General features: G+C 34.1%; 1 protein-coding gene across 2 annotated transcripts; it reads right to left on the bottom strand.

The window, feature by feature from the left end:
• Positions 1-1,217: 1,217 nt before the first annotated feature.
• On the bottom strand, positions 1,218-27,526 carry LOC125060836 (sialin-like). 2 transcript variants are annotated; one of them, XM_047665943.1, is made up of 7 exons: positions 27,195-27,526; positions 13,551-13,680; positions 12,060-12,150; positions 8,824-9,060; positions 5,177-5,482; positions 2,387-2,908; positions 1,218-1,713 (listed from the first exon to the last, which is right to left on the bottom strand). In XM_047665943.1, the coding sequence occupies exons 1-7, from the start codon at positions 27,220-27,222 to the stop codon at positions 1,495-1,497; spliced, it is 1,533 nt and encodes a 510-aa protein (XP_047521899.1). In that variant the 5' UTR covers positions 27,223-27,526; the 3' UTR covers positions 1,218-1,494. The 2 variants fall into 2 exon arrangements, with proteins under 2 accessions (XP_047521899.1, XP_047521898.1); XM_047665942.1 differs by lacking the exon at positions 27,195-27,526 and adding an exon at positions 16,268-16,319.
• Positions 27,527-27,805: the final 279 nt, after the last annotated feature.

Consider the following 27,805-nt stretch of genomic DNA (forward strand, 5'->3'; position numbering starts at 1 on the left):
CTGTAGTTTCTACAATTTCTTTCATATTTTTAGATTATATAACAAATAGGATATACAACCCTATTTTAGCAGTCAAAAACATTACATCGTGATATATATTAATACACTAAAATAATTTTTAGACTATGTTTAAGTACAATAATTTAAAAAGCAGGAACAATGTTTATAGACTGTTCATAATTAGTAATTATATAGTTAATTATTACGTATCGACATTTTAAAGAAAATACACTTTATAGGCCAGTCATTATAGACATTCGAAATCGAAAATTTGATAATAATTCCAAAAGTTTTCAAACTTCGGTCAAGTGAATGGTACATTGGGACGACAATAAATCTCATTTTGCAACCTTGTCCGCAGTCCGGAACATTGTTAAAATTGCAATTAAATTAATTTTTGCTGTATGGTCGTGAAAAAAATTCCAAAAGTTCTGCAAACTTGGGGAAGTTTTCGATATAATATTTCATATCACGTATAAAATTTGCAACCAACCTAAGTGTACGGAACATTTTTTGTTATTTATTTTATTTTCGATATATCTGTCAAATTTGCAGAACTTTTGGAACGTTTTCCTTCAGTTTAATAAAGAAAAACATTAATTTTTAATAACAAAAAATGTTCCGTACACTTAGGTTGGTTGCAAATTTTATACGTGATATGAAATATTATATCGAAAACTTCCCCAAGTTTGCAGAACTTTTGGAATTTTTTTCACGACCAAAACTTATTTTTAACAATGTTCCGGACCGCAGAGCAGGTTGCAAAATTTTATAGTTTGTTTTAATACCACTCCCGACCTTACATCAAAATTTGAAAACTGGAATTATTATGAATTAATTGTCTTGACTGACTGGTCTATTAGCACACTGTTCCGGCGTAGAGTGCTCACATGCGTCAAAATAAATTCAAAATTATAAAACGCCTTTTAATCGGTACTGACCAACAGAAATATAATTACATATTTTATCAACTTAGTAACACGTTTAAATAGACGAAATAATTGATTAATATCGCTCAAACTGCTCCTCGTGTCGATTTAAAAAGGGGCCCTAGACAAATATTTCTCGCGGCAGACGTAGCCTGCTAACGTCGAGCGGATCGAGTAAGAAAATGGTCACTTGTCTAATCTCTACCCGTAACCACATAATAAATTATACAATAACAACAAATTATCGTATTAACTGTGTGCATAATCGTGTTTTATTTTTACATTTGCATTTTTAATCTCTTTTGGTAAATTTTGCTAAGTTGTCTTTGTCTTCTTATGTCTAATATTAACTCAATTTTATTGCATTGTGAAGTCCGCACTCTGGCACTTCATAATACTTCAAAGCACAAAGCTGTTTGATTAGGTTTATACCAAATGTTAGAAATTCATGTCTGACATTGTTATTATTGTATAAAAATATTGAAGATTCTTTTATATTGCCTTTCGCAAAATATCTGTCTGAAGCCCCAGTCATGAAATACCTAAAAGAAATGTCAAACAATATCTACGCGCGGGTGACGTTTAATGAGGTTTCTTTTGAGTCTTTGATATTGCCGTTTTTTGTATCACCCATTTCCTTGAGGTTTTCAGTCTTTTTGTCTTCATCGGCAATAAAGTTCCATGATTGTATGTTACCCGTTCCGAAGAGAATGAAAAATATCGCAGACACTATGTATACTGAAGCACCGATGAAGAATACGGGACGCCACTGTTCGAAGGTGTTCTGGAAACAATTTGAATTTGTCAAATACTTAGTGGGAAGTAATCTTTGTAAAGATCAAGGAAAAAATGATTTCCTGCAATAAATACACCTAAACAACAAAGACGTTATATCAAGAGAATAATGAATCATTATTTCTAATTGTCTAAAGTAATTAGCTAAAGCTAATTTGTCATAGGCAACATTTTTTAATTTAAAATCTAAACTAAAAGTGAATTAATTTGAGAAATCAAGGGCGTAGAACGGAAGAGAAGAACTGGCAATAACCTCTCCGCCACTCTTTTTAATCGCCAACCACCTACGGGAGCGTTCAAGTATTACGTAACGTAACGATTTCGGGGGGGGTCCTTTTGTAAAACGTTACGATGCGGGGCGGAGATTGAATTACGCGTTATTGTTAAATTTATTATTTGACTTTCCAGCACTTTACACCATATAATGGTAACTTTTAGGTATAAAGAGGGTACAGAAAAACGTTACGGCGCGTTACATGGAGAGGGGGGTCAATAATCTCCGAAAATTGCGTGACGTAATACTTGAACGCTCCCTAACACAATTGATAATCAATGTGCAAGATTTCGGTAACTATGCGGATGAGCAATAACTGCAATACTTTACGATTTGTTGTAAAAGTAATCTTATTATTTGTGAAAATAATTAGTGACAGTTAACTCACCCCATTCCTTGTAAAATAGGCAGTGATCATAGGAGTAAAGAATCCGGCTGTACTCCCGATGGCGTTTGCAATACCATACAGAGTTCCGGCATAATTCGGTGCTAAATCTTGATGATTCTGAAGATTAGTCAACGTCGCTGCCCCATTTAAGCCCATCGACATAGTTATTATCATCACAGATAACGTTGTTGAACAACCAGTATATACCATGAGCACTAGTAGAACTCCTGGTAGTATATGCGAGAATAGACAGAAGAATTTCCTTATAGTTGTAGTAGTCATCATTTTCCTTGCTAATATACAGTCTCCCAAAGACCCAAAAACAGTAGCCAACAGCAATCTAGCGAGATATGGAAGCGCCGATATAACACCAGCTGCTTGCAGTTCGAAATTCAAAACGCTCGACACAAATTTCGGCCCCACAGTCATAACGAAATACAGGCCCCAAACGTTACCATAGTGTAATATAATCATTGCTAAGAATGGAAATGATGTGCAGATCTTCTTGAAAGGTGGTAAACCCTGAAAAGAAAAATTATCCTTAAGCACTTATAATAAATAATCGCGTTTCTAAGATCGCAAACAGGAAGGATAAACAAAACCATTTTTGTATATAATTTTTGCTAACGCTAATTTTACATGTAAATATCTTACTTTGGTATACATAAACATACAGAAAATATAAAAACAGACAGCATTGATATCCAAACATACTACAATATCCTGGAAAAAGGCATAACGGAGAGCTTAAAATACAAAACCAATATGTATCCCCACCAACACAATATCTTCTCAAAAGACACAATGGAACTTTTAAAAAGGCGCACGGAACTACTACACACAAAGAACAAAACTAAAGATATGAAAACAGAACTAAGCAGAATATACAAAGAGACTAATAGATCAATCCGTAAGGACTACAACAACCACAGATACGAGATTATTACAAGGAACATTAAACATTTTAGAAGTGCCAAAAAAGCATACAAAGAACTAACTACACACAAGTCCTGGATTCAAAAACTTGAACTTGAAAATAACTCACTAAAAACAAAATCCAGAAAAGATGTAATAAATCACGCTACTAACTTCTACAAAAACTTATATAGTAAACAAAATAACCCCGAAATCATATCGCAAACAACCCATACGAACACGACAGATCACATCAGACAAATTGAATACTCCGAAGTTTATGATCATATGAAAAAGCTGAAAGCCGAGAAGAGTCCCGGACCAGACGGAATATGCAATGAGGCACTTAAAATAGGAGCACCCATTTTAACATATCATTTTACGCGATTGTTCAATAAGATACTAGATGAAGAAAAGGTACCAAAACAGTGGTGTACATCGGATATAATCCTTCTCTTCAAGAAAGGAAATCCCTTAGATATAGGGAATTACAGGCCCATAAGTCTGCTGGCAAGTATTTATAAACTATTTTCATCCATAATCTTAAAGAGAATATCTGACGATATTGATAAGCAGCAACCAAAAGAACAGGCAGGATTCAGATCAAGCTTCAGCACAATGGACCACATACAGACATTAGAACAAGTCATAGAAAAATACAGAGAATACAATAGACCTCTGTATGTGGCGTTCATTGACTATAGCAAAGCTTTTGATAGCATTAGTCACTGTGCAATCTGGAACGCTTTACAATATTCAAATATCAACCAGAAATACATCAATGTTTTGAAATATATCTATACAAAAAGCACGAGCAGAGTTAAATTAGAAACTAGAGGTGACGAAATAAACATAGAACGCGGAGTTAGACAAGGTGATCCTCTTTCCCCGAAGCTGTTTATAGCAGTCCTTGAAACTATCTTCCAAAAACTAGACTGGAAGAACAGCGGAGTGTACATAAACGGACAATACTTAAACAATCTGAGGTTCGCAGATGATATTGCTGTTATTGCTGAGACTGCAAAAGACTTAGACGAAATGATGAGATCACTGGACTGCGAAAGTTCCAAAATCGGCCTTGAAATGAATGTAAATAAAACGAAGATACTAACGAACAATCGGGAGCGCCAGATAGTGATAAAAGGTAATAATATAGAATACGTCAGGCAATACATATACTTGGGCAAACAAATTTCCTTCAAAACTTCAAATAACGAAGAAGAAGTGACAAGGAGAATCAACACAACTTGGAAGAAATTCTGGGCATTAAAAGAAATCTTAAAAGGCAATTACAGCTCACACATGAAAAGGACAATATTTGATACATGCCTGTTACCTTGCTTGCTGTATGGCTGCCAAACTTGGACCTTTACAAATAAAATAAAACAAAAAATTAAAAGTAACCAAACAGCAATGGAAAGGAGTATGCTGAAAATTAGGAGAATACACAAAATTAGGAGCGAAGAAATTCGTCAAAAAACCAAATTAACTGATGCTCTCAGGCACGCACTCTTACTCAAATGGAGATGGGCTGGACACATCTCACGATACCGAGACAGAAGATGGACCATTGAAACCACACGATGGAAAGGACCCATGGGGAAGAGAAATGTTGGTCGACAATTAAGACGGTGGGCTGATGATATAACACACGTCGCAGGAAACGACTGGATACAAATAGGCAGAGACAGGGAGTCATGGAAAAGGATGGAGGAGGCCTTTACCCAACAGGGATCCAAACCTTGTACATAAATAATAATACTAACGGTAATTATAAGTAACCATTTTAAATTTAAGCAATTAAGTACTAACAACATTGTAAAACATAAGCAAGTTTTGGAATAAATGGCTTTATTATTATTATTATTATCTTACTTTGGATTTCTTGACTTTGTCTCCAAGAGCCTCCATGATATACTTTTTTTCATCGTTGGATATTCTGGGGTGTTCCTTTGGGGTGTCTGCGACTAGGTACCACCAGAAACCGCACCATATGAAACTCAGAGCGGCAGGGACGTAAAAGGCAGATGCCCAGCCAAATTTTTCCATTAATGGCCCTGTGAGAGACCATGTTGCGACAATTCCCAAGGTGCCACCCATCATCGCACTCACAAACTTCCCCTTTTCCGCGGGGGGCGCCCATTGTGCCACTAAAGCGTGGAGAGCAGGATATGTGAAACCCTACAAAAAGGCATTATTAACTAAAAAGGATATAAAGAAATATCTTTATAAAGTATTAAGTAAAAGCAATCATTATAACAATAGCAATAAAACACCTTACATTAGTGTTTTTCCTCAATCGAAGGATCTTTCTTTATACATATATGGCTATGACCTGTATGTTTTAATACGATAATAGCGTGTATATTTATTTCTCAAAATAGTCTATCCAACACAAAAATATATTTTTAATTACAGACCGTAGTCCCTTTTTTATTAGTTATATATACATAGTAGCCTATCAGGCATGCGATCAGACAGATCTATGGCCGAGAAGCTAGCCAGCAGGGGAGTGTCAAAATCTCCCCTTTCCTAAAAAGGTACTTAAAAGACTTAAGGGAAGAGGGAAATATCCTCATGATATTTATGGGCGAGTCGGAGCCCGGTTGCCGGCGGGACCTTACCTCATGTGCTATTTATCTTAGTCACATAAACTAAACTAAGACAAGACAGCATAAAAAAAAATATCCAGTTCCTGGATGGATTTAAATAAATAAAACTACAGATATGATTCAGTAACGAGACTGACTCCCGGACAGTGGCGGATTTATAGATTTGCCGCCCGTAGGCTATTAAATTTTTGCCGCCTCTAAATTTTGATATCTTAGTCCACAATCATATCAATTTTCTATCAATAAAATTCTTACTTTATAATTTGTGCTCCATCATCCTCGTTACATGAACTTTTCCCATATAGTTATTATTATTGAGAACTATGGTACCGTGTTAGATCCTTGATTATTTTTACAGCAAAGAATTATCAAAACACATCTTTTAAGGAAAAATTATAATTATAAATAATTAACTGATAAAATGTATCAATTTTCTAATGAGCAAATTGTCTCACTTCATATTTTGTGGAGGGAATTTTTTTATTGTCAAGTCACAGTCGTTCAACTACCAGTTATTTGATTAATATGATCTCTATAAGATATTGAACTAGTTTTTTATTTAATAAAAATTAGTCAATTTTAGTCAGTATTTTTATTAGACCATCGATATTAAGGCCGATTTACATTATCTTAGTGTTTAGGAGAGTGCTTTAGTACAACTTGAAAGGCAAGTTCTTTAGCGTAGCGTTTACTAAAGCAAGTAGCGTTTACATGTTTCAACTAAAGTACTATCCTAAAGCACTCTCCTAAACACTAAGATAATGTAAATCGGCCTTTATATCGATTGAATTAGGTAAGCAGATCTCATTTTAATTTCTCTCCAATTTTCGAAATTCGTATAATGTGTGTGTATAATAATTTTCTTTTTTAAATTTGTAAAACGAAATAAAAAATTTATGAACTAAATTTGCCGCCCCTTAAAATTTGCCGCCCTAGGCTCCAGCCTACTCAGCCTGCTGGTAAATCCGCCACTGCTCCCGGACGTCAAAATGTTATGGATTTTGACATACGAGAGACACTCCGCCAGTCGCGTATCAATAGGGTGGCAGGGCTGGCATAATACCATGGGCCTCCGACCCACGAGGACCCCTGCCCAAGAGATATTATGGTATAAGGATAAATGTGAAGTCTCCAATACGCATTGGGCTAACGTGGGGACTACAGACCATTCCATCTAGCCTAAGAGAGGAGGCCTATGGCCATTAGTGGGACATATACAACGAGTAATTGAGTTCAAAATCTCAAAAATTTATTAAAATTAAACTGAGTACAACGAGACGATTTTATCTATCAGTAGATAGGGCCCCATCAAAAGAATTGCCTCGAAAGAAGATTTGCCACGGGCCCCAGATGGTAAAGTTACGCTACTGCACTCCTCGTTAAGTCTCTGTGAATCTCACCTTTAGTATTGAGGTTATAGAGACAAGATACTAGCTTGTGGACCCTATTATAAGTATTAATACTTGTATTTTTAGTACATAATGTGAAATATAGCGTGTCAAATCGACTACAATATCATCATTTGTCACAATTTAGTCTCACGTGGATGTTAAAACAAATAATTTTGTACATATAAGTACCTGTCTCAGTGTACATATAACATATGTGTTATGTGTAAACGATGACAAATTACACACAATTCCAGTTCACAAAAGGCTTAGAAGTAGATGAAAAAAGTGATTCTTGTAACAATTATTTTTCAAGGTTTCTTAAATTTGGTATTTAAATTAATTTGTTTTAGAAACAAAGGTATGTAAACTGTAACTGTAAAAGCAAAGTAAGTTTATCAGTTTAAATAGTATATGTAACTTATTGTTACTAGGAGAGAACCAAATAGTCTCTGTTGGTAATGGTAGGGAGTAGTGATGGCATGAGAAGTCGGGGTCGATCGCCTACACGTTGGTCTGACCAGGTAAAGACAATTATGGTTCCCAACCTTTTTTTTTTTTTTTTAAATTTTTTTAGACAATTCACACCAATTGACCTAGTCCCATGCTAAGCTGGTGAAGCTTGTGTTATGGGTACTAGGCAACGGATATTCATACATATTATAGATAGATATACATATAAATACATATTTAAACACCCAAGACCTAAGAACAACACCAAATGCTCATCACATCGATGTTCGCCTCAGCCGGGGTTCGAACCCGGGACCCATTCGCAGTCAGGGGTACTAACCACTAGACCAATGAGTCGTCACATCCCCCTGAGACATGCTGAAGAGAGAGTGGAAGCAGCAAGTCGATGTATCGCTTAGGGCAAGCACAACCTTCAGTAAAGAGAGTTTCTTTTATAATCTTATCTATACTAATATTATAAACAGGAAAGACTTGTATGTATGTTATTAGTTATAAGATCTCTGTATATACTTTTTTTTAATGAAAAATATCGGTGTATGTATTATTGTGTAGTTCAATAGTAATAGTTGTGAAGATATAATAATTGAGTGGAAAATAAATAAATAACATTGATGTGTGTGTTCAAGTAATCTGTAATAACTACCAACGCGTCGGTGTGTGCGTGAGCTAATAAAGTCTACAATACTACGCGTGAACACTACAATGCATAACATTTACCAGTAATCAAAATTGCGAAATCTCTCTCTTTTCATCATTAGGTAATGGTAAGGTAGGTAAGGTATACAGTTTTTCAGTTTTAGAGTAATTAAGGCAATTCTTGCCGCGCTTGACTACGTGGAACCAGCTACCCACTGAAGAATTTCCTAACTAATACGACTTAGGGTCCTTTGAGAAAAGAGCGTACCATCTCTTAAAAGGCATGCAACACGCGATCCCTCTGACGTTGAGAGTGACCATGGGCGGCGGCATCAATTAACATCAGGTGAGCCTCCTGCCCGTTTGCTATACAAAAAAATCAACCTCTATTAGCCAAAGTTAAAATACTCACCCCAGCACTACCAAGGAAGAAACGTATGACAACCAAAGCGGTGTAACTCAGTCTAGCAGCGGCTGGACTCAACGCAGTCAGGACCCCACTGACCAACACAGTCACAAGAACCACATATCTTGGACCCCATCGTTCCGCTGCCATTCCACCCACGAGAGATGTAAAGGGATAGCACCAGAAATAAGCCCCAATAATGGTGCCTTGCTGGTCCATCGTCCAATTGAATGTTTCTTTGCTCTAAAATTTAAAAAAATTTTGGTAAACCGTCTTTCAAACGCTTTTCAAAAATTTTGCAATACTTATCATTTATTACACGCTTTATATTAGCTTCACCTGTATGTATGTATGTATGTATGTATGTAACCGACTCCTTCGGACTCGATTTTGACCCACTTTTAACGGACAGATTTAATTCAAACTTTGCGCTCCTGTCAATGCAATAATCCGAAAAAAAAATGAAAAAAATAAAAACAATTTAACTAAAAAGTAAAAAATAAATAATAGTTTAAAAAAACTAGAACACACGCTTTTTCACAATAATACCAGTATTTTTTGTTCATTGCCATTTTCAGCCTAAATTAGGAATTATTTTTCACTTTTTAGCTTGATGTGCTTTAAATGCGTGTGTTCTAGTTTTTTTAAACTATCATATATATTTCTCGCTTTTTACACACTAATTTATAGTTAAAAATCTGTTTGCAATGGATAAATCATGCTATGTTTGACTGTTGAAGGTCAATTAGTTTTTATTGTTTATTTCTAGTATGCTTTTATTGTAATGCTCGTAAATCTTTTTAAATGAATTAGATTCAGTACACTTAACTAACGAGATGTTTTAATATAATTGTTAAACTACTGCACTGTATGCCTTTCAAAAACCAGTTTGTTTAATATCTTTTTTTTTTCTATAGGGGCCTCATAGCCTAGCGATCTTATTAAGTGGCAGCTAGGTGAGGGGTACCGGGTTCGATTCCCGGTTCGAGGGCAAGTTTAAATTTAATTTAAATTTGTTTTCGGCCTTTTGGAGGGTTGTGCGGTACCGGGCGAGTGCCTAAACCGTACATGGAGGACACGGTCGAATTTAATAGACAAGCACGAATATAAAAATCCTATACTTGACGCTGGCTACTGCACAAATCGTGCCAGAGCCATGAAAAAAAATAGCATTTTTTTTGGATTACAGAAAATACTCCCGGCAAAGTAGTGGGACTGTTGTGACACTGTTAGTAGCTTTGACTCTCAACTTTGAGGTCGTGCGTTCAAATCACTGATGTGTACCAATAGATTATCTGTTAGAAAGTAACTATACAAAGCGGCATGTATTATAGAAATCCTAACTTGTGTGGCTACACAAGACTGTCTATAAAAAAATACAAAACAAATGCTATCTGAGGCCAAAACCCACATTTGGTAGCGCTATTACATTACTATTATTATTCATAAATAATTTAGGTAATTTCCTATTAAAAGAGCAGGGGATTCCCCTCACTCTGGAAAATCTCGCCAAGTTAACAGATTAAAAACACTTGAACAACTTTTTCTGTGTGTCTATGGTCAATTATTAAACAAACACCAATCGTTATACCAATATGTTAAAGGTTAAACGTTGATCTCATAACTGATCAAAAGATAAGCAAAACAAAAAATCCCCTATTCTAAGATTCCATCTTTTTCAGGATTCGAACCAAGGTCATCTTGCGCATGTTGCATTGATGCGGGGCGGGGATTGAATTACGCGTTATTGTTAATATTATTTTCGACTTTCCAGTACTTTACACCACATAATGGTCACGAAACGTTTTACTAGTGGGTACAGAATAACGTTACGGCGTGTTACATGGGGGGGGGGTCAATAATCTCCAAAAAAGCCAGTAGCTCTACAGGCTTTTAAGGTGTGGGCTTCAGATTTCTGCATCTATTTCGTGATTATAAGTTTTCTCTAATAGGCAAGTTACTGATCAGCCCTCTGTGTCTGACATTCTAGAAGAGAATGTAAGTGCGTGCTCCTATTTCACCAAACCTCCTGCTGATAGAGGACATCTTTGTTTTTATTTTTTTTTATTTTATTAATTAACTATATTAATTATATTGCTTTAGATGTCATGTGTAGCTTTAGATGTCTTCACAGTACTACCGAGTGTTAAGTGCGCACATAGAAAGACCATTGGTGCACAGCAGAACGAACCTACAGAGATAAGAGTCGCACGCTGAAGCAAGTAAGGCCTGCTCACAATTTATTTAAACGTTAAGAAACAAATTAATAGTGAACACAAACTTCATAAAAACCAACATGAATTGTCAATTTTAAGACGTAAGTACGTAATAAGTACTCACAGTCATCAGGTAAGTACGGCAACGTCGCATCATGCAATATCCGGTGTACAAAATTAATACACAGAAAAAATTCCGTTAAATTTAGTCTAGGCAATATAATTAGTAAGAACTAATTCGATATTTGTGTAGTTTACTGCGATCTTACATATTAACAGAAATGTTTGGTAATTGTGTGACAACGTCGCATCATTGTGTGATGAATGATTGGATAGAATTTGGAAAATATATATGTTGTGTACCTACTTATTGTGTATAATTGATTAAGTTTCGGACTATACTATATTATTTAATATTATTAACTTATGTAGTTGCCATTAAGCCCTTGCCTAGTAGTCTTCATTAATAAAAGTTTTCTGTTTGTTACGAAAATTTTTCATTACTCACACTGCTAACTTTAATATTATTATTATTATTTTCTACTTAGTTTTTTTTTTCTACTGAGGCGCAAACTACCTGCTGTGGTCTCTGGCAGAATGACCAGCGCTGTGGAACTTTCTGCTCCTCAGCATAATGCTAGGGCTAATTACAACCACAACACACACATTGCACACTTGAAGCGAACCGAATGGGAAAAAGGGATTTTTTTTTATTGTTTTTGATGTCTTATTTTATTTTTTCTTTGAGTATTGTTATTTGATATTTGATAAACCAAAATGTACGAAATAAACAATAATTTGGCAACGTTGCGATATCCGTTATTGATGGTTCAGAATTAAATGAGAAATTATTTCGCGTTTAACTTGAATTACTTCGTTTAAACTAATTTACACATGATTTTCTAAGTACTGATTGGAAATTGACGATATGTTTGTTCTTCAAACCTAAGCCTGATCTGTTTTTAATGAGTTTTAAGCTATGTCCAGATAACTTTTAATTCTCTGTAATTTTATTCTTAACATTACCTGTGTTCGTAAATGTTTAGCGTCCTCCATTGTCATATTAGCGTTAAATGTTTCATTTGCAGCCCTTAAAGAAGCACACTGCGATCTTTTTCTGAAAAAAAAAAAGGAACTGTCACTGTAATGACGTTTCAACCAAATGAAAATTGACAAAAAGCATCCGAAATGAAGGGTCATTAAAGAACACAAAAAGTTTTCAAATGACAAAGGTTTTTTTTTTTAAATTTAGTTTGACTATTAATTATATACTTAAATTCTTCTCCCAATTGTTTTTTGCCATTATATGTCATTTACCCAATATTTTGTACAGAATTGTCTTTGATATAATAGGTCTATTATAAATATACTAGCTGACCCGGCAAATGTTGTTTTGCCATGTATATTATTTCTAGGAAGCATTTTTTGAGTTCAATAAAAATAACTATCTTCTATACTACAAAATAGGGGTTGATCGTAGAGGGGTGAAAAGAGTTGTATGTATTTTTTAATGCCACAAAAAAAATTGGGCTGGACACCCTTTATCACTTAGAGGTTTGAAAGATAGATGGTAGCCGATTCTCAGTCTTACTGAATATGCATAAAAATTTCATAAGAATCCGTCGGAGGAGTATGGGAACGAACATTGTGACACGAGAATTTTATATCTATTAGAGATTATCATTCAGTTATTGACTCTTATTAAAACAATTATTATGACATACGCAAAAGCCCGTAAGAAAACAAATAGGCGTAAATATTTGATTATTATATTACGTTCTAGTTTGTTTATAGTCCAGTAAGAATTTTAAGCGGTCGCATCTCAACGTTGTTTGCAAATACATAAAAACCAGTGGCTATAGTCTACACAACCCTTTATCTTGGCCTTAGATTTTGTATCTGTTTTTTCTAATAGACAAATAGGTGAGGTACTATAAATAACACTTTATTTTTCATACTGTCAAAGAGCTTATTAGTCTATAATATAAATAGAATAAACCAGTGAGTTTTATGAGGTCCTTGCGCCTAACCAAAGAAACCATTTAGCTGTATCTATGGTATAGATGAACTTATACAACCTCATTAACTTTCGCGTTTATGACGTAGGTCTATTAGTTTTAGAATGTTGTTTATAAACGGTTAACGCTTCCAACATGCCAAGGGTTTATTTTTCTGGATATATATGAATTAAAGAATAATGCAGACAGCGCGACTAAAAGGAAAGAAAACAACGACGTAGCGTCACGGCTTTCGTAGGCCATGAGGAACAGTTTTGAAGAATTTTGCGTGGTGTCACGCTGTGTGACGTCACCGTCCGAGGCACCCGTCAGTTTTTGTGGGTGGAAATTAAGTTGCAATGCAAAGAGCAAAATGCCTCAAGGATATGTAAAAGCATTTCCTGAGGTAAAAAAAAACTATTAGATTGACTGTAACCACCAATAACTCGGTATTTCATTACCGGCGCACACGCCTATTGTTTGCCTTCACGCGGAATTGAATGCTTTGTGAAATACTTACGATGCGGACGTATGCGCTGGCTCAGGAACCATTGCTATTAGATTCAGACTTATGTTTACTCTTAGCATGTAGATCACCCAGCAACTTGTGAATATCATCAGCCATAGATTCAGCCTCACGGGTATAACGTCTGAAAACAAAAGAAAAGTGCTGTATATGTGACGCTGTACTCAAGGGAATACATTTTTAAACAGTTTCTTGTCTACGTCTAAGCTCACGTTTCTCAAATATCATTTTTTTTTCGGATAAATGGGAATAAAAAAATCTTAGATAACGCATATGATTAAGTGTTTTCTATTATGTTTGTGTATGTTTCATATGTATGATGTAAATAAACAAATTAATAACTTGACGCTTTGAGTGCTTTACAAAATTCATGACGTAGTAAATTCGTTTATGTCGAAGATGCTTGGTTTTAATCTCATATATGAAGATTATATTTATACCGACTCCGTCGAGTTGCGATACACGTTATCATTTCTTTTGCCAATACGGAGGTTAACCTATTAAGGAAAATAAGAACGTAAAAATGTACAATTGCTAGACTTATTATAGTTAAATAAAGGCAGTATAAATATTAGGGTGGGTCACTCTAGTTAGGAAAAAAATAAAAGTTGATGAATCAAATTCTAATAGTAATATTATGTTGTAGTGTACTATAAAAAGTATGTTTAGCTAAAAAACGGATAATAAAACACACATCTTCAGCCCGCGCATGAGCTTCAAAGTTATTAGTTTTTGAGAAAAACATGTATTACTAAATACGATAGTTCTTTATTAGAAATTACTTAAAATACCATTGAAACATTAAATATTTAGTGAAAGACATATATATTCACGTTTAAAACAAAACACTTAAACAAATACACATAAAGGTTATCAAAAAATTATTTATTTTTATACGAAAAATCCCGCCTACTATTGAATTTCGCCATAACTTTCCTTGAAGTGAGTTTCACTTCCGATCACATGCCGACATTGCAGCTTCTGTCACTATTTACACATTACACTTGGTTCAACCGCTAGTATATGGCAAGGTAGCCTAATAAACAACATCCTTTCGTCACCTTTTTCTCCATTATCTGAATAAGTTCGTCATTGATTTCTTAGAATAGGTGGATGAAAGTTGGTTTCTGGCAAGTTTATTCGATCAATGTATTTAGCATCAAAATTAAGCTTAGGAACTTCAGCATCAAAATTAAGCTTAGGAACTTCAAAAGTGCGTGGTAGTTTTCCCGTTGTAGATGAACTACTTTTAGAATTCTTCTAGCTGCAAGTTCTCTTATACGCTTTTCTTTATCTGTTAACATCGCTAATAGTAGATTTTTAGGGTGGGCAAATATGTGTTTCTGTGAATAATAGGATTTAGGACTGCTTTTAATGCACTTGATAAAAATCGCGAACATTTAATCAATGTCCAGAGGTGCCGTGATCCGTCTTTGTATGATGAGTGTGTCTTTATTTGGAACGACTCGGGGGCATATACTTTTACAATGTATTGGGCCAAATTATAAAATTAGTTGATGGCGTTGGTGTAGAAATGTAAAGCCGCAAGATCCGGTTTGCCTTAGTCAACCAACGAGCATGTGATATTTATCCAGGTGATTTATTTGCTAAGTTCTTCCAGTAATTACTGCTAAGGTAATTTCATACAAATACTTTTGGTCTGTGCTTAAGTCATCAGGTTTTGACCTGGTATTGACTCCAATTCAACTACAGCTTGCGTTTCACACTTATCCAGCAACATACCAATAGGACCATTGTACGTAGATGGGCCAGAAGTTTTACCATCCATATAATCAAACAAATGCCTCAAGGGCAGTTCATTTCAATGCAGCAAGCAAATTGAAATGCAAAGGTCTCTGAAGTCTTTTTTCAAATAGCCTTATGACACTACTAAATTTACCTGTATTTGTTACTGTTCCATCGCATCCAAATAGCCAGGAGGTCAAGAGTACTTATATTTTTGGCGAAAAGAAAAGCGTTTATTGATACCTCAATGGCCTTCGCAGTTCCTTTTAATGCTTTCAGGAGCTGAATGACTGTTGTATTCAAAGCTACAGGGATTGATGCCTTTTCTCCTTCAATTTTCTGAGTTACAATTTCTGCAATTTCGGAAAACGCAGGCTCTTATTTACTGCTATTTTTAATTTTCTGTAGTCTATCCACTCGTAACATTTCATGACATCCTGGTATATTGATAACACGATTTCTTTTATATCTTCTAAAGTTCTTAAATATATATAGGGCACTTGTAAAACTGTCTATTATTTGACATGATAGAAAAATTTGATTTCCAAGTTCTTAAGCAAAAATACATAGTTTACAATTTCGCAAAATTTCACTAGAAACTAGCCACATTGATACATGAATTCTCTGAATGTACTTACCTCAAAAAATCTTCTTTTAATAAATAACACAGTTTATATAAGAAAAATAATGTGTATTTTAATTGATACTTATTAAAACATTAAACTATACCCAACGTCAAACGTGTAACTTAAGGTGTAAAAGTGGGTACCTGAGCTATTTTTTTCAAAACTTCGTGGCCGTTGCGCGGGCTGTTCCACTTAAAATAATTAAATAATATTTTAAAGGGTTTATAACAATACCTAACTACAACATATTTTCGCTATTAGAAATCGATTACTTAAAAAAAAAAATTTTGACCCACCCTAATAAATATCTAACCACAAAGTTTACCACATAATACTAACTGCAACACATAGATCGATGTTTCCCATTAAGTCTCATTGTGATGAATGATAAATTTACGATATATCCATGAATATATAGAAAAAAATAATATTTCACTCAGCAATATTTTAGCGTGACATTTTATATAAATTGTCAAAATATAAACGAATAGAGTAAATTGTCTACGTACATACCATAGCCTAAACATTTACGATCTCTATGGTTTTTTTACCGTTATTTTGTTACGTTCGTACCGTTATGTTTTCTAATGAGTATGAGTTTATTTAAATATACTATATACTAGCCGTTTCGCGCCCGCTTTGCTGGACGAATTAAAATAAATTTTATGTTTCATTATTTTATTTTTTTTCATATTTTTATTATTCTTCTTTTTAACTTCCCGCTAAGAAAATTGAAATATTTCGAAAATCGAGTTTTTAACAGATGTTGACGTTTAGAGGTTCTAGGAAGCCTCCCCGAATGTTTCCGCGGTGAAGTCCGTATGGATAAATTGTCATAAAAGTAAAACAGCAATAAAAAAATGAAGGAACGTTGGAATTTAATAAATAAATAGCCATAAACCATCTAGGAATTTCGCATCGAATGGTGGTAGTTTCATGTCGATACGATCAGTGGTTTAGGCGTGATTGAGCCTCAAATGAAGACCATTTTCATTATATATATATAGATTATCATCTTCGGCCATTTTCCTCCAACTCGACCGGCATTGCGAATTTTCAATGCTATGTTGTGGTTTTTTGTTCTGCCAAGGTTTCATTGAAGGAGCCTTTGCGTCCTCCGGTTCTTGTCTATGCGCGTCAAATCGCCCGCCTATTTTAATGTCACATTATATGACGACTTTTACCAGGAGTATCTTTGGTCGTAATTTTTATTTAAGCTTCTATAATTCATATGACACAATAAAACAGTATTGTTTTTAGTTTTGTTTATAATATGTATTTTCTTAGCGCCAATTAACATTTTACTTTTCTGTTCTCTCTTTTGTAATATTATTGTACTGTTTCTCTAACGTTATAGACCAGTGCCGATAATTTTTGAAACCTAAAAAAATTACAGTAGGATGAAACCCATTAGAAAAACAGGGGAATATGTTTAAAATGAAAGGAAAAATAAATTACGGTCGATCTGAGGTCGGGAAGGGGTCGGGGGGGGGGGGGGGAGTTTTAAGGGTAAAAAACGGTTTATCTCGATTTCCGGCAAAACTAAAAGTCCTATCGAAGAAAGTTAAACGGCAAAGTTGTAGGTAATAAAAAGATCTAAAACTTTTGTATTCACACATTTTTCACATAACCTCAAAATTTATGTGAAAAATTCAAAAAACCAAGTTTTTGGTTTTTAATTTTTATCTTTTACAAAAATATTTTTTTTTTAACGAAATTTGGTCAAAACTTACCTTTCTATGTCCCAAATACACTGTAATTTATTTGATTAAAAATATTTATTTGTTCACCTTATTTTGAATTAATATCGAAAAAACACCCTAATTTTCAATCGAAAATTCTGACGTCAAAATTTCAGCTTTTTTCAAAAAGTTGGTGTGCTTTCAATTCGTTGAAATCTCTACTTTCCTATGGTAAAATATATATATATTACCTAGATAAAATATATATATATTACCATAGTAAATCTTCTCAGAAAATCCAAAAAATCGTATGCAGTAACGCCCAGACCCGTCATCCCCTTCCCTACTTCTCTATGAATCTTCTTTAAATTATAATCAGATGCCTATTTATTACTATTTTAAGATAACTTATATATACCTGAGTGACCTAAAAAAAAAAATTTTGCCTTTGGAAAATTTTCGTATTTCATAGAGAAGTAAGGAAGGGGATGACAGGTCTGGGCGTTACTGCATACGATTTTTTGGATTTTAGAAAATTAATAAGCACTACAGTGGAGATAGTAGTGTATATGTGTGTTTTCCCGACTTTAGTGGGGGTATCTGGTACAGTCTACTGACTGGCCGGCCCGTAGACCTGTTATGTTTTTGTTGTAGAAATGAGATATCGCTGTTGGTCTGGAGCTCTGACAGCTCAGCTGAGGCTGTGTGGTGAGCATAGCTCTGTCTGGCTTCAGTGCCTGATATCGAGAACTTGTATATTTATTTAGGTGGTAAAAGCACGATAGCGCGTTTCAGTTTACGCTATAGTTATGATTGTAGATGTCGCTACAAAAATTCCATATTACTATGAATATATAAACAACTACATGATAATGGCTTTTGTAATCATTGAGAAAAATAAATATTTTAGACCCTTAATTTTTACAGTGCAAAAACTTTAGACTTTGGATAGCAAAAAATGAAAACAATGAGAATTTAATAGTCGTTAATTGTCCAAATCTATTCATATTTTGAAGGAACTAAATAAACAATGGATTTTGAATTTTTTGCATTCATATTAAAAACGATAAAAATCCAGTGTCAAACGTTTTTTGGCTTCCTATTTTATTTCTCTCTTGTGGTGCTTCCCAATACTGAAGGTCGGCAGATATTCAAAAATGTATAATCTATCTAATCTTTTATAGGTAAGTAACCATCTATCCTGCAGAATAGTAGGTTCGATCCCCGACTGTGCACCAATGGACATTCCACGAGTATATGCGCATATAAAATTCGCTCGAACGGTGAAGGAAATCATGGTGAGGAAACCGACATGTCCTAGACACAAAAGTCGACGGCCTGTGTCAGGCACTGGAGGCTGATCACCTACTTCCCTATTAGATTTAAAAATGATCATGAAACAGATTCAGAAATCTGAGGCCATGGCCTAAAAGATGTTGTAGAGCCACTGATTTATTTATTGAGATAATATAATATATATAACTAGTGAACCCGACAGACGTTGTCCTGCATGATATTTCAAGCGATTAGTAAAGCAAAGTATGAAAGTACCGACTGCAGCGCCATCTGGCGGGCAGATTTGTGAATCTAAACCATTCCCAGATCCCCTTGAACACACACAAAAAATTTCATCAAAATCGGTCCAGTCGTTTGAGAGAAGTTCAGTGACATACACACTCACAGAAGAATTATATATATAAAGATAGACAATATAAAGATTTATTTCTTATTCATGTTTTTTTCGGTAAAACCGTTCCGATGTCCGTTTTAGCACTCATTGTATTTTTTACATATTATTAACGTTAGCTTTGAACCAGTTTTGAAGCCACTAAAACTAACTAAAAATACGAGCGTGTCTTCAAAAATAAACATGTATTGTGTTAGCTTTTAATATTTATTGAATTAAATTCTAAAAAAATTTATGAAACATATTCTTTTGTTACGTGCGCATGTGCAATAATTACTCATTTGACTCGTTCGATTATTTACGAATTATTACGAATTGACTCAAATTACTGCCCGAAGTGGGAAGGTCGAGTCTGAGTGGGGACTAGATGATAAAAGCGGTTGTAGCACATGCGCACAGGCAATTTTTCCTTTGTTCAAGTTATACAGTTTACGTAAAATCAGTGTGTGTTGGAGTGTTTAATTTCCTACCCTAAGCACTAGATCAACTAGCCCTAACAATTGTCTAAGGTTTACGGGAGAACCTATTATAACTTCCCAATTGTTATCATCGCAATTCATTATATTTAAATATCTCGACTTGCTTGTCTGGATAGCATTAAGTCCTTTTAGTTTAATATCCGGCTGCAGGATTAGTGCGCTCATCGGTTATTTACTAAAAACCAAATGTTTATGTATATTTATAATTAGGAGAATGTATATCTACCAAGTTGCCTATCATAATTTAGCCGCTAGTATTTTTAATTAAATTATTTTGAATTGATTTTTGGGAAAACATTTCGTTCGCTTGCCGTTGTTGTGTTTTTGTTTTAATTAATTTAATAATTTTTAGATGCACAAATAAAACAACAATGTATATAAAATGTTGTTAATTACGAACTACGAACGAAAAGAAAACGAAAACAGAATTATATGATATTATTACGCAGTGTGCGAAATGCTATTTATATAAAAACTTTAGAGGTGTCAAGGGACACCCGGATGGAACGAAATTCCTTTCGATTAATTTATATGTTAATTGGTATCATAACAGTATGATAGATTTTCTCACCAATCTTACGACGAAAAAAAAAAGCCAACATCACGAGGTGTTCCCAGGCGGTCACCCATCCAAGTACTGACCTCGCCCGACGTTGCTTAACTTCGGTGATCGGACGAGAACCGGTGTATTACAATAGCAAATAGCAAAAAAGTGTCGTGACAACTTTTCGTAAGAATGTTTTCCGTCTAACCCCCTTTCACAACGCGCGATAAGGAACTTCGTTCCAATAAATTCGTAAAAGAAATATATTAAATATAATCAAAACTATATAATCTAACTGGAATCATTTCAGCCTTCAGGCTTTGCTAACACAAGGGCTATTGAAATAGAATTTGAATGTCATGGCGTATTATTTCGTGGCCTCCACAAAGATCACATCCGTATAGTATAATGACTATATTATTGCTACGTACTCACAAGAATAGTTAAATACGACATATTTCGGTAATAAACTAAAATTCGAACATTTTGTAAAATAATATAGCTTAAAAATAAGAAAGGCCGCGAAAATTTCTATAGAAAAGTCGATTATATCTTTTATGACAGGTGCTTTGGTTATAGAAAAAGCCCAGAAAGGTATATGATGTTACTATAATTTAGCACATGTTAGGATTTTTTATCTCTCTTTCAGGATTCAGGACTGTTAAGATTTATTAAAAACAAATTCTTAATTAAATATAGCTATTTTACAAAATCGTCAAGGAAATATGTAGATATATGGTCTGCCGAAGAGATGGAGCAGGTTAGCCCTGGAAGAGCTAAAATAGAGGGTCTATGTGAAAAGACCATACATTTGTTTGGGGGCGTCCATAAATTACGTGAGGTGTAATAATTAATATTTTTTTAATTTTCTGTACCTCCCTCCCCCCTGGTGAGATGTCGTGAGATTGTATTCAACCCCATCCCCCAATCTCACGTGAGATTTACAAAATGTGGGTTTCTTACGTTAACGCGTTGGATTGTTTGAAAAAAATGCTTCGTGCTTTTATTTACGACTAGTTAAGACTAGTAATCAATATTGCTGAGAGTTTAATTATATAACACGGGATTCGTACTTTTGAGCTCGAAGAGCTTAAAAACAAAATAAGTGAAATGTTGAGCGTTTAGGTATGGAGTTAGCGGAAAGTTGCAGAGATGGCCTTTAGGGTCAACAGTTTTTCTAATTTCAATCAAAAAAAAATTGCTTGATATTTGCCGAGACCCCCCCTCTCTCCAACGTAAGATTAAATGAGATTTGACTCGACCCCATCCCCCCCTTAAACACCTCACGTAATTTATGGACGCCCTTTGCTAAAAAAATATTATTTATCAAAATGTTGCTAACTAACGGTCAGAGAATAACGGCTTTATCTATTTTATATAAACCTAAATACGCTTTTAAAAGGTTATTCTTATTTATTGCATTAAAATAATAATAACCCAGTGGCATTATAACTCATGGCCTCAAACTTGTTCATTGTGTTTTTTGTTATACCTAGGCACGTAGGTCCGTTCAGTCTTCCTTGCAATTCTGTAACTCACTTTTCGAACTCTCACAGCGCTTCTCGCAGCGGCGGTCGCACTCAAATCAGTCGTGAAGCAGTCATTTTACGATTTGGCATTCTAATAAACAATAAACTTGTAGTTTATTGTTTATTAGAATGCCCCTTCGCTTGTCAAAACGTAATGTGAAATTGCTTAACAGAATACCATGAGATTCCAAAAATGACGTGAGTGACGAAGGGAGCGTTGTTAGTGCGTGGTGAACTCGCGGATTAACAAAATCGCACGGCTGACGTCGATTTTGGCGCTAAGACCAGTTTCCTTGCGATGTATTTACCGTATATGATTGAGGATCATAAGTCTCGCCTACTAAGCTAACACTGTACTTACTAACATTCCTTTTGGATCTACTTACTCTCTTCAGTCGGTAGCTAGGTAGCGATAGCAACATATTATATATTTTTTCAATTGACTAGTATTTTATAGAACAACTAGCTGACCCGGCAAACGTCGTTTTGCCATGTATATCATTTTCATTTATAATAAAAATGGAGGTTGATCGTAGAGGGATGAAAATTAGGGGTTGTATGTATTTTTTAATACTGTATCATAAAAAAAAACATTAAAAATTTATCTTAAAGTTAAAAAAAAATTAGGGGTGGACTACCCTTAACATTTAGGGGGATGAAAAAAAGATGTTGTCCGATTCTCAGACATACCCAATATGCACACAAAATTTCATGAGAATCGGTCGAGCCATTTCGGAGGAGTTTAACCACAAACATCGCGACACGAGAATTTTATATATTAGATAGAGAAGCGTCTATATACTTGGACACAAAAAGTCATCAATCATGCAAAGCCGTAATTAAAAAAATCCAAATAAAACTTCATAATTTTTTTTAATCTCAGCTGTGTAAATATTAATGTAAAAACACTCAGATCGATTAAGATAAAAATCCTATAAAATCACGTTTGAGAAGTGGAATTGAAATTCTTTTATCGTTGAAACTCAATGTTCGTGCCAAACAACCAGTTGATAACGAGAAATAGGTTTCCTATTGCTAATGTTTAGACAAGAATGCGTGTACGGTGGAAATATTTGTATTTTCTTACTGCTTAGGCATTTTAGACACCGGCAATAAACCCAAAAATGGACGGCATGTTAGGCACGGCTTCTGGCGATACGACCAAGGGTTGTAGCTCCGCTTTTTATAGGTTTATGGACTAGGTATTTAGTCTATAATTTGGTCGTATCGTAATGTTATATTAAAAATGTATTACATTATTAATTTTAAAAATTGTTGTTGGAAATAAATGGGCTTTATTATTACGAGTAACTAGCTGACCGGGCAAACGTCGTTTTGCCATGTATATCATTTATAATAAAAAAATAGGAGTTGATCGTAGAATCGGGTGAAAGTTAGTGGTTGTATGTATTTTGTAATGCTGTATCATATAAAAATAAAAACAGAAAAAAATATCTAAAAATAAAATAAATATATTTAGGGGTGGACACTACCCTTAACATTTAGGGGGATGAAAATTAGATGTTGTCCGATTCTCAGACATACCCAATATGCACAGAAAATTTCATGAGAATCGGTCGAGCCGTTTCGGAGGAATTTAACCACAAACACCGCGACACGAGAATTTTATATATTAGATATAACTCGACGTTTCTATACTTTTCAGTCAGTGTAAGACTTGCTTATCAAGTAGATAACTATTTTATACTATACATAGGGTCAACATGTTGGCATATTAGATCAATATAGTCCTATAATTATTAAAATAATTGTGTTTAATATTAAACCTATATATTTTTAACAGACTAAAAATGGATAGAGGGTTTTAAAGCTGTTTTTTTTTTGTTTCTATCGTCAATCAAATCAAACTATGTTATATGGACTATTGTCGTTTATTAAACCCAGTATCCACACTATCCAAGTTTTAAGTTAAAAGCCCAATTTATTAAAAAAATATATTGAAGCAAACTATTTTACAAATAAAGGAAAGGTGATATTTTCTAAACAAGGGAATGTTTGATTGCTTTCACTGATTGTCTGTCGTATAAACATTGAAAGAATGTTTTTGAAACTCGAGTACTAAGAATTGTACGTATTATACGCACACACTCATCAAATACGCATACATTCACATACTCATACATTCACGCATATTTAATAATTATACGACTTTTGTTTGTTTAGATGTAACACTAAGACTAGTTTTTCTTAAAAACATGTTCTAAAAATTTACCACGAAATAATTTAAGCGACTAGCGTCATATCAACTTTAATAAACCACATTTCTGTCATGAATAACGTTTTATTATTATATATATATAAATCTTCTGTGAGTGTGTATGTCACTGAACTTCTCTCAAACGACTGGACCGATTTTGATGAAATTTTTTGTGTGTGTTCAAGGGGATCTGGGAATGGTTTAGATTTACTAATTGCTTGAAATATCATGCAGGACAACGTCTGTCGGGTCCACTAGTTATTATATATGGATTTATGATTCGTAAATATCCTAGACTTTATTGTACGATGTAATAATGGGCCTCCACATTTGCTGTACCTGAGATCACAAGGGTAGGAAGGACAAGATCCGAGTCATCTAGAGATCTGGGTTGGATTCAGACTTCAGACAAGGTAGTTTTAGCTTTGAACGCTACCTTTCTACCATTTGTTGCATTTCTCTTACGGTTTTCATAATTTCAAAGGATAATCTTATAGTTTTGCTGAAATAACTATATTTAACTAGTATATTGTTGCTGTAGTTTTATTGTAGTAGTTGACTAATGAGGTTTATCTAGGAAAAATAGAAAGTACTTTACTCCATATTTTATGGGCTAGTTTTTTTATTTATTTATTAAAGTCCACACAACAAATATAATTCATTTTCTACAGTATATGTTACAATCTGTATCTATTCTGAAATACATGACAATTATGGTGAACATAAATGTTACCAATGTTTTAAAAATAATAGAAATTTTACTTTTCACTGCTACTTTTACTAGATTTCATATATTTAAATTATTATTACAGCTTAGGTTACGATTATATTTTAATTTATGTATAATATTAAAGTTACTATAGTAACTTAATAAATATAACTTATGTAAAATAAGTAAACTAATACTTTATACATATAATTAACTTATTACGAATCATGATATAAGTATGATGTATATATTTAATACTTTTTAGACCATTAATCGGCCATATTTTTTGTTAGTAACACTGTCCTTCCGTCGCGTGATTTATAGAAAGCGAACGTTCAACAAATATGGTGACTGAGATAATTATACATTTGTGATAATTGCGTTTTAACTTGTATTTGATTAGGTTATTTGGTTCAGTTTTTAAGTTTCCTTTATACGAAACATAGAACAGTGCTGGCATAGTGGCGAATCTCATCCCCGAGGACGCACGCGTAGGTTCGATCCCCGGCTGTGCACCAATGAACTTTCTATGTGCCCATTTAACATTCGCTCGAACGGTAAAGGAAAACATCGTGAGGGAACCGGCTTAGACCCAAAAAGTCGACGGCGTGTGTCAGGCACAGGAGGATCACCTACTTGCCTATTAGATTGACAAATGATCACGAAACAGGTACATCAATCTGAGGCGCCACTGATTTATTTTTTATACGACAAATAATTGAAAACAAAGGAAAAGTGACATAAACTGTATAAAGGAAAAATTATGTTACGTGCGTGATAAAGCGATTCGACGCGTTCTTTAAACGCGAATATTTTACAATGTTACAATCATTACAATACACATTAATATTCCAAATATATATAACATGATAATTTGGAAATAGTTTATATATGATTCAACATATAAAAACAATCAATCTTCAGTCTTAGGGCTAACGGCATTGAGGTAAAATAAATGCCATAAAAAATAGAACAAGAAAACCTCGCAAATTGTACCGTAAAAAATTATGAGATCCATGTAATTAAAAAAAAAAAATCTGTGGCGCTACAACTTCTAGGTTCTGGCCTCAGATTTCTGAATCTGTATCATGATCATTATACTATAAACGGAACAGGCACAGTATACTATAAACGTAAGTGAATCTGCAATCTTTAACTCTTGTATATGGATCTCAGGATCTCTTTAAAAATAAATAACACCACGTGTGGGTTACATTCCTAAATTAAAATCTCGAATTTGCATTTTCCAGCGTAACGATAAAACTGGCTAGTTCATTTGGTCGGATTATAAGTACATTAATTTATATTAGGAATCTATTTAAGTTATTATATTTGATAATTCTACACCCTGTGTAGTGAATTGCACCGGAGGTTTTGAGGGTAATAGTTATGCCGTTGAGACCCCGTTATACGGGTTGCAGACCAAGAGCTAAGCTAAGTTAGTTTAGCTTAGCTCGCATACCTGACGCAGTTTTCCATACTTGTGTGCAGACCGCAAACTATGCGAACTAAGCTATGTGAGCTAACTAAAATATGCGAAGCTAAGTTAGTTGTGTATGCCGATGCGCAGCTACACGAGCTAAGCTAAGCCCCTCCCGCTACCCGCATACCATCCTTCGGTAAGGCAAGGTCTATAATTATTTATAGACCTATTAAATTATTTATTTAATAAATATGTGTTTCGCACACATACTAAACTCGGATCTCTCGGATGATCCTTTTTTTTTCTTTAGTTAGCAAAAATTTTTTAAACCACGAATAAAAACGTAAATTAAATATCATAGGCAGCATAAATTTATATTTTTAAAATACCAACCGGATTGGTTAGGCTAGATTTGAATATAACAAGTATTATAATTTGATACAAATATTCACCAAAGGCAAGCTCGTCCACGTATTTCCAGGGCAATCACCCACGAAATTTGCTATTATTTGTTAAACTAAAAACCCCGGTTGGTTGAAACAGAAACGTATAGAGAATCAGAAAGACCACACCTATTATGTGATGGGTATGTTGTGTAAACGAACGAATTCAATGTGAATTAAAATAAATAAGCTTTATCATTTCCCTGGGTAACGAAACCAGTATCCTTTGGTTAAACGCTGTTAACTATGCTGTGATAGTTTAAAATAGTTTTTTGATGAGTGCGTCGTTAAAAGTGTAATACTTTTAATTAATTAAAAATTAAAAAGTTACAAAACTAATTAAGTCGTAATGCAAACGTTGGGTTTGAATAAAAATGATGATGAAATACTTTCCCTAGTTAAACATTTTCAGTTTTAAACATTTATTAATTATTATACAATCGATTTTAATTAAATTCACAAAGTTTATAAAAGATTTTAATAATATAATCGTTTAATGTGGGTATAATTACTGTGGGTATTCTAAATATAAAAACAAATTAAAAAACTCACCAAAAAGTTTAATATTAATCACTGCCATTTTAAATTTTTCACTGTAATAATAAGTATACTTAATAAATTAAATATCACTTCATACTGTGACAATATTATTGTTAATTGTACAGCAAGACGCGCGGATAGTTTGAGAGTGCACGTTTATATGTGATGCGCGGGCGCCGTTTACAGCTAGTTCAAACTTAAGCCTGCGAAACGGACGTAATTTTGTCAACAAACTTGAAAAAAAAAGCAACCGATTTACATTGTTTCCGTGTTAGTTGTTTGATAATGGACAAGTCTATTTCGTAAAGATTCTATGTCACGTAATGGGACTGACACCTTTATGCTGCTGTTTATCTTTTTTTAGGAACGCTAGTAGGTGATTGAGCGCTCTGCCATACACATCGTTGAATTTTAAATCTCAAACGTGCCGGTGTTTTCTCGATGATTTCTTCACTATTAATTACCTACGCGTAGTAACCGTATACAAATTTCATAGTTTAAAAGCACTTATTTATCGATGCTACTTAGATACGGGGAAAGACTGCTGATGTAATAGTAGATTAAAAGTTGTAATAATATTAGATTTGTATGAAATATGTGGGTTTATTACCATAACTTTAGAA

This window comes from Pieris napi, chromosome 22, assembly GCF_905475465.1.
Source record: "Pieris napi chromosome 22, ilPieNapi1.2, whole genome shotgun sequence".
Classification (NCBI taxonomy): domain Eukaryota; kingdom Metazoa; phylum Arthropoda; class Insecta; order Lepidoptera; family Pieridae; genus Pieris; species Pieris napi.

Bases quoted from the DNA above. Each gene is read 5' to 3' on its own strand.
- LOC125060836 (XM_047665942.1), bottom strand. From the start codon at position 16,304: ATGAGACTTAATGGGAAACATCGATCTATGTGTTGCA. The intron at 9,061-12,059 runs GTAATGTTAAGA...TTTAAATTTTAG, and splicing joins CTAAACATTTACGAACACAG to AGCAAAGAAACATTCAATTG. The intron at 5,483-8,823 runs GTGAGTATTTTA...GCCTTTTTGTAG, and splicing joins TCTTCCTTGGTAGTGCTGGG to GGTTTCACATATCCTGCTCT.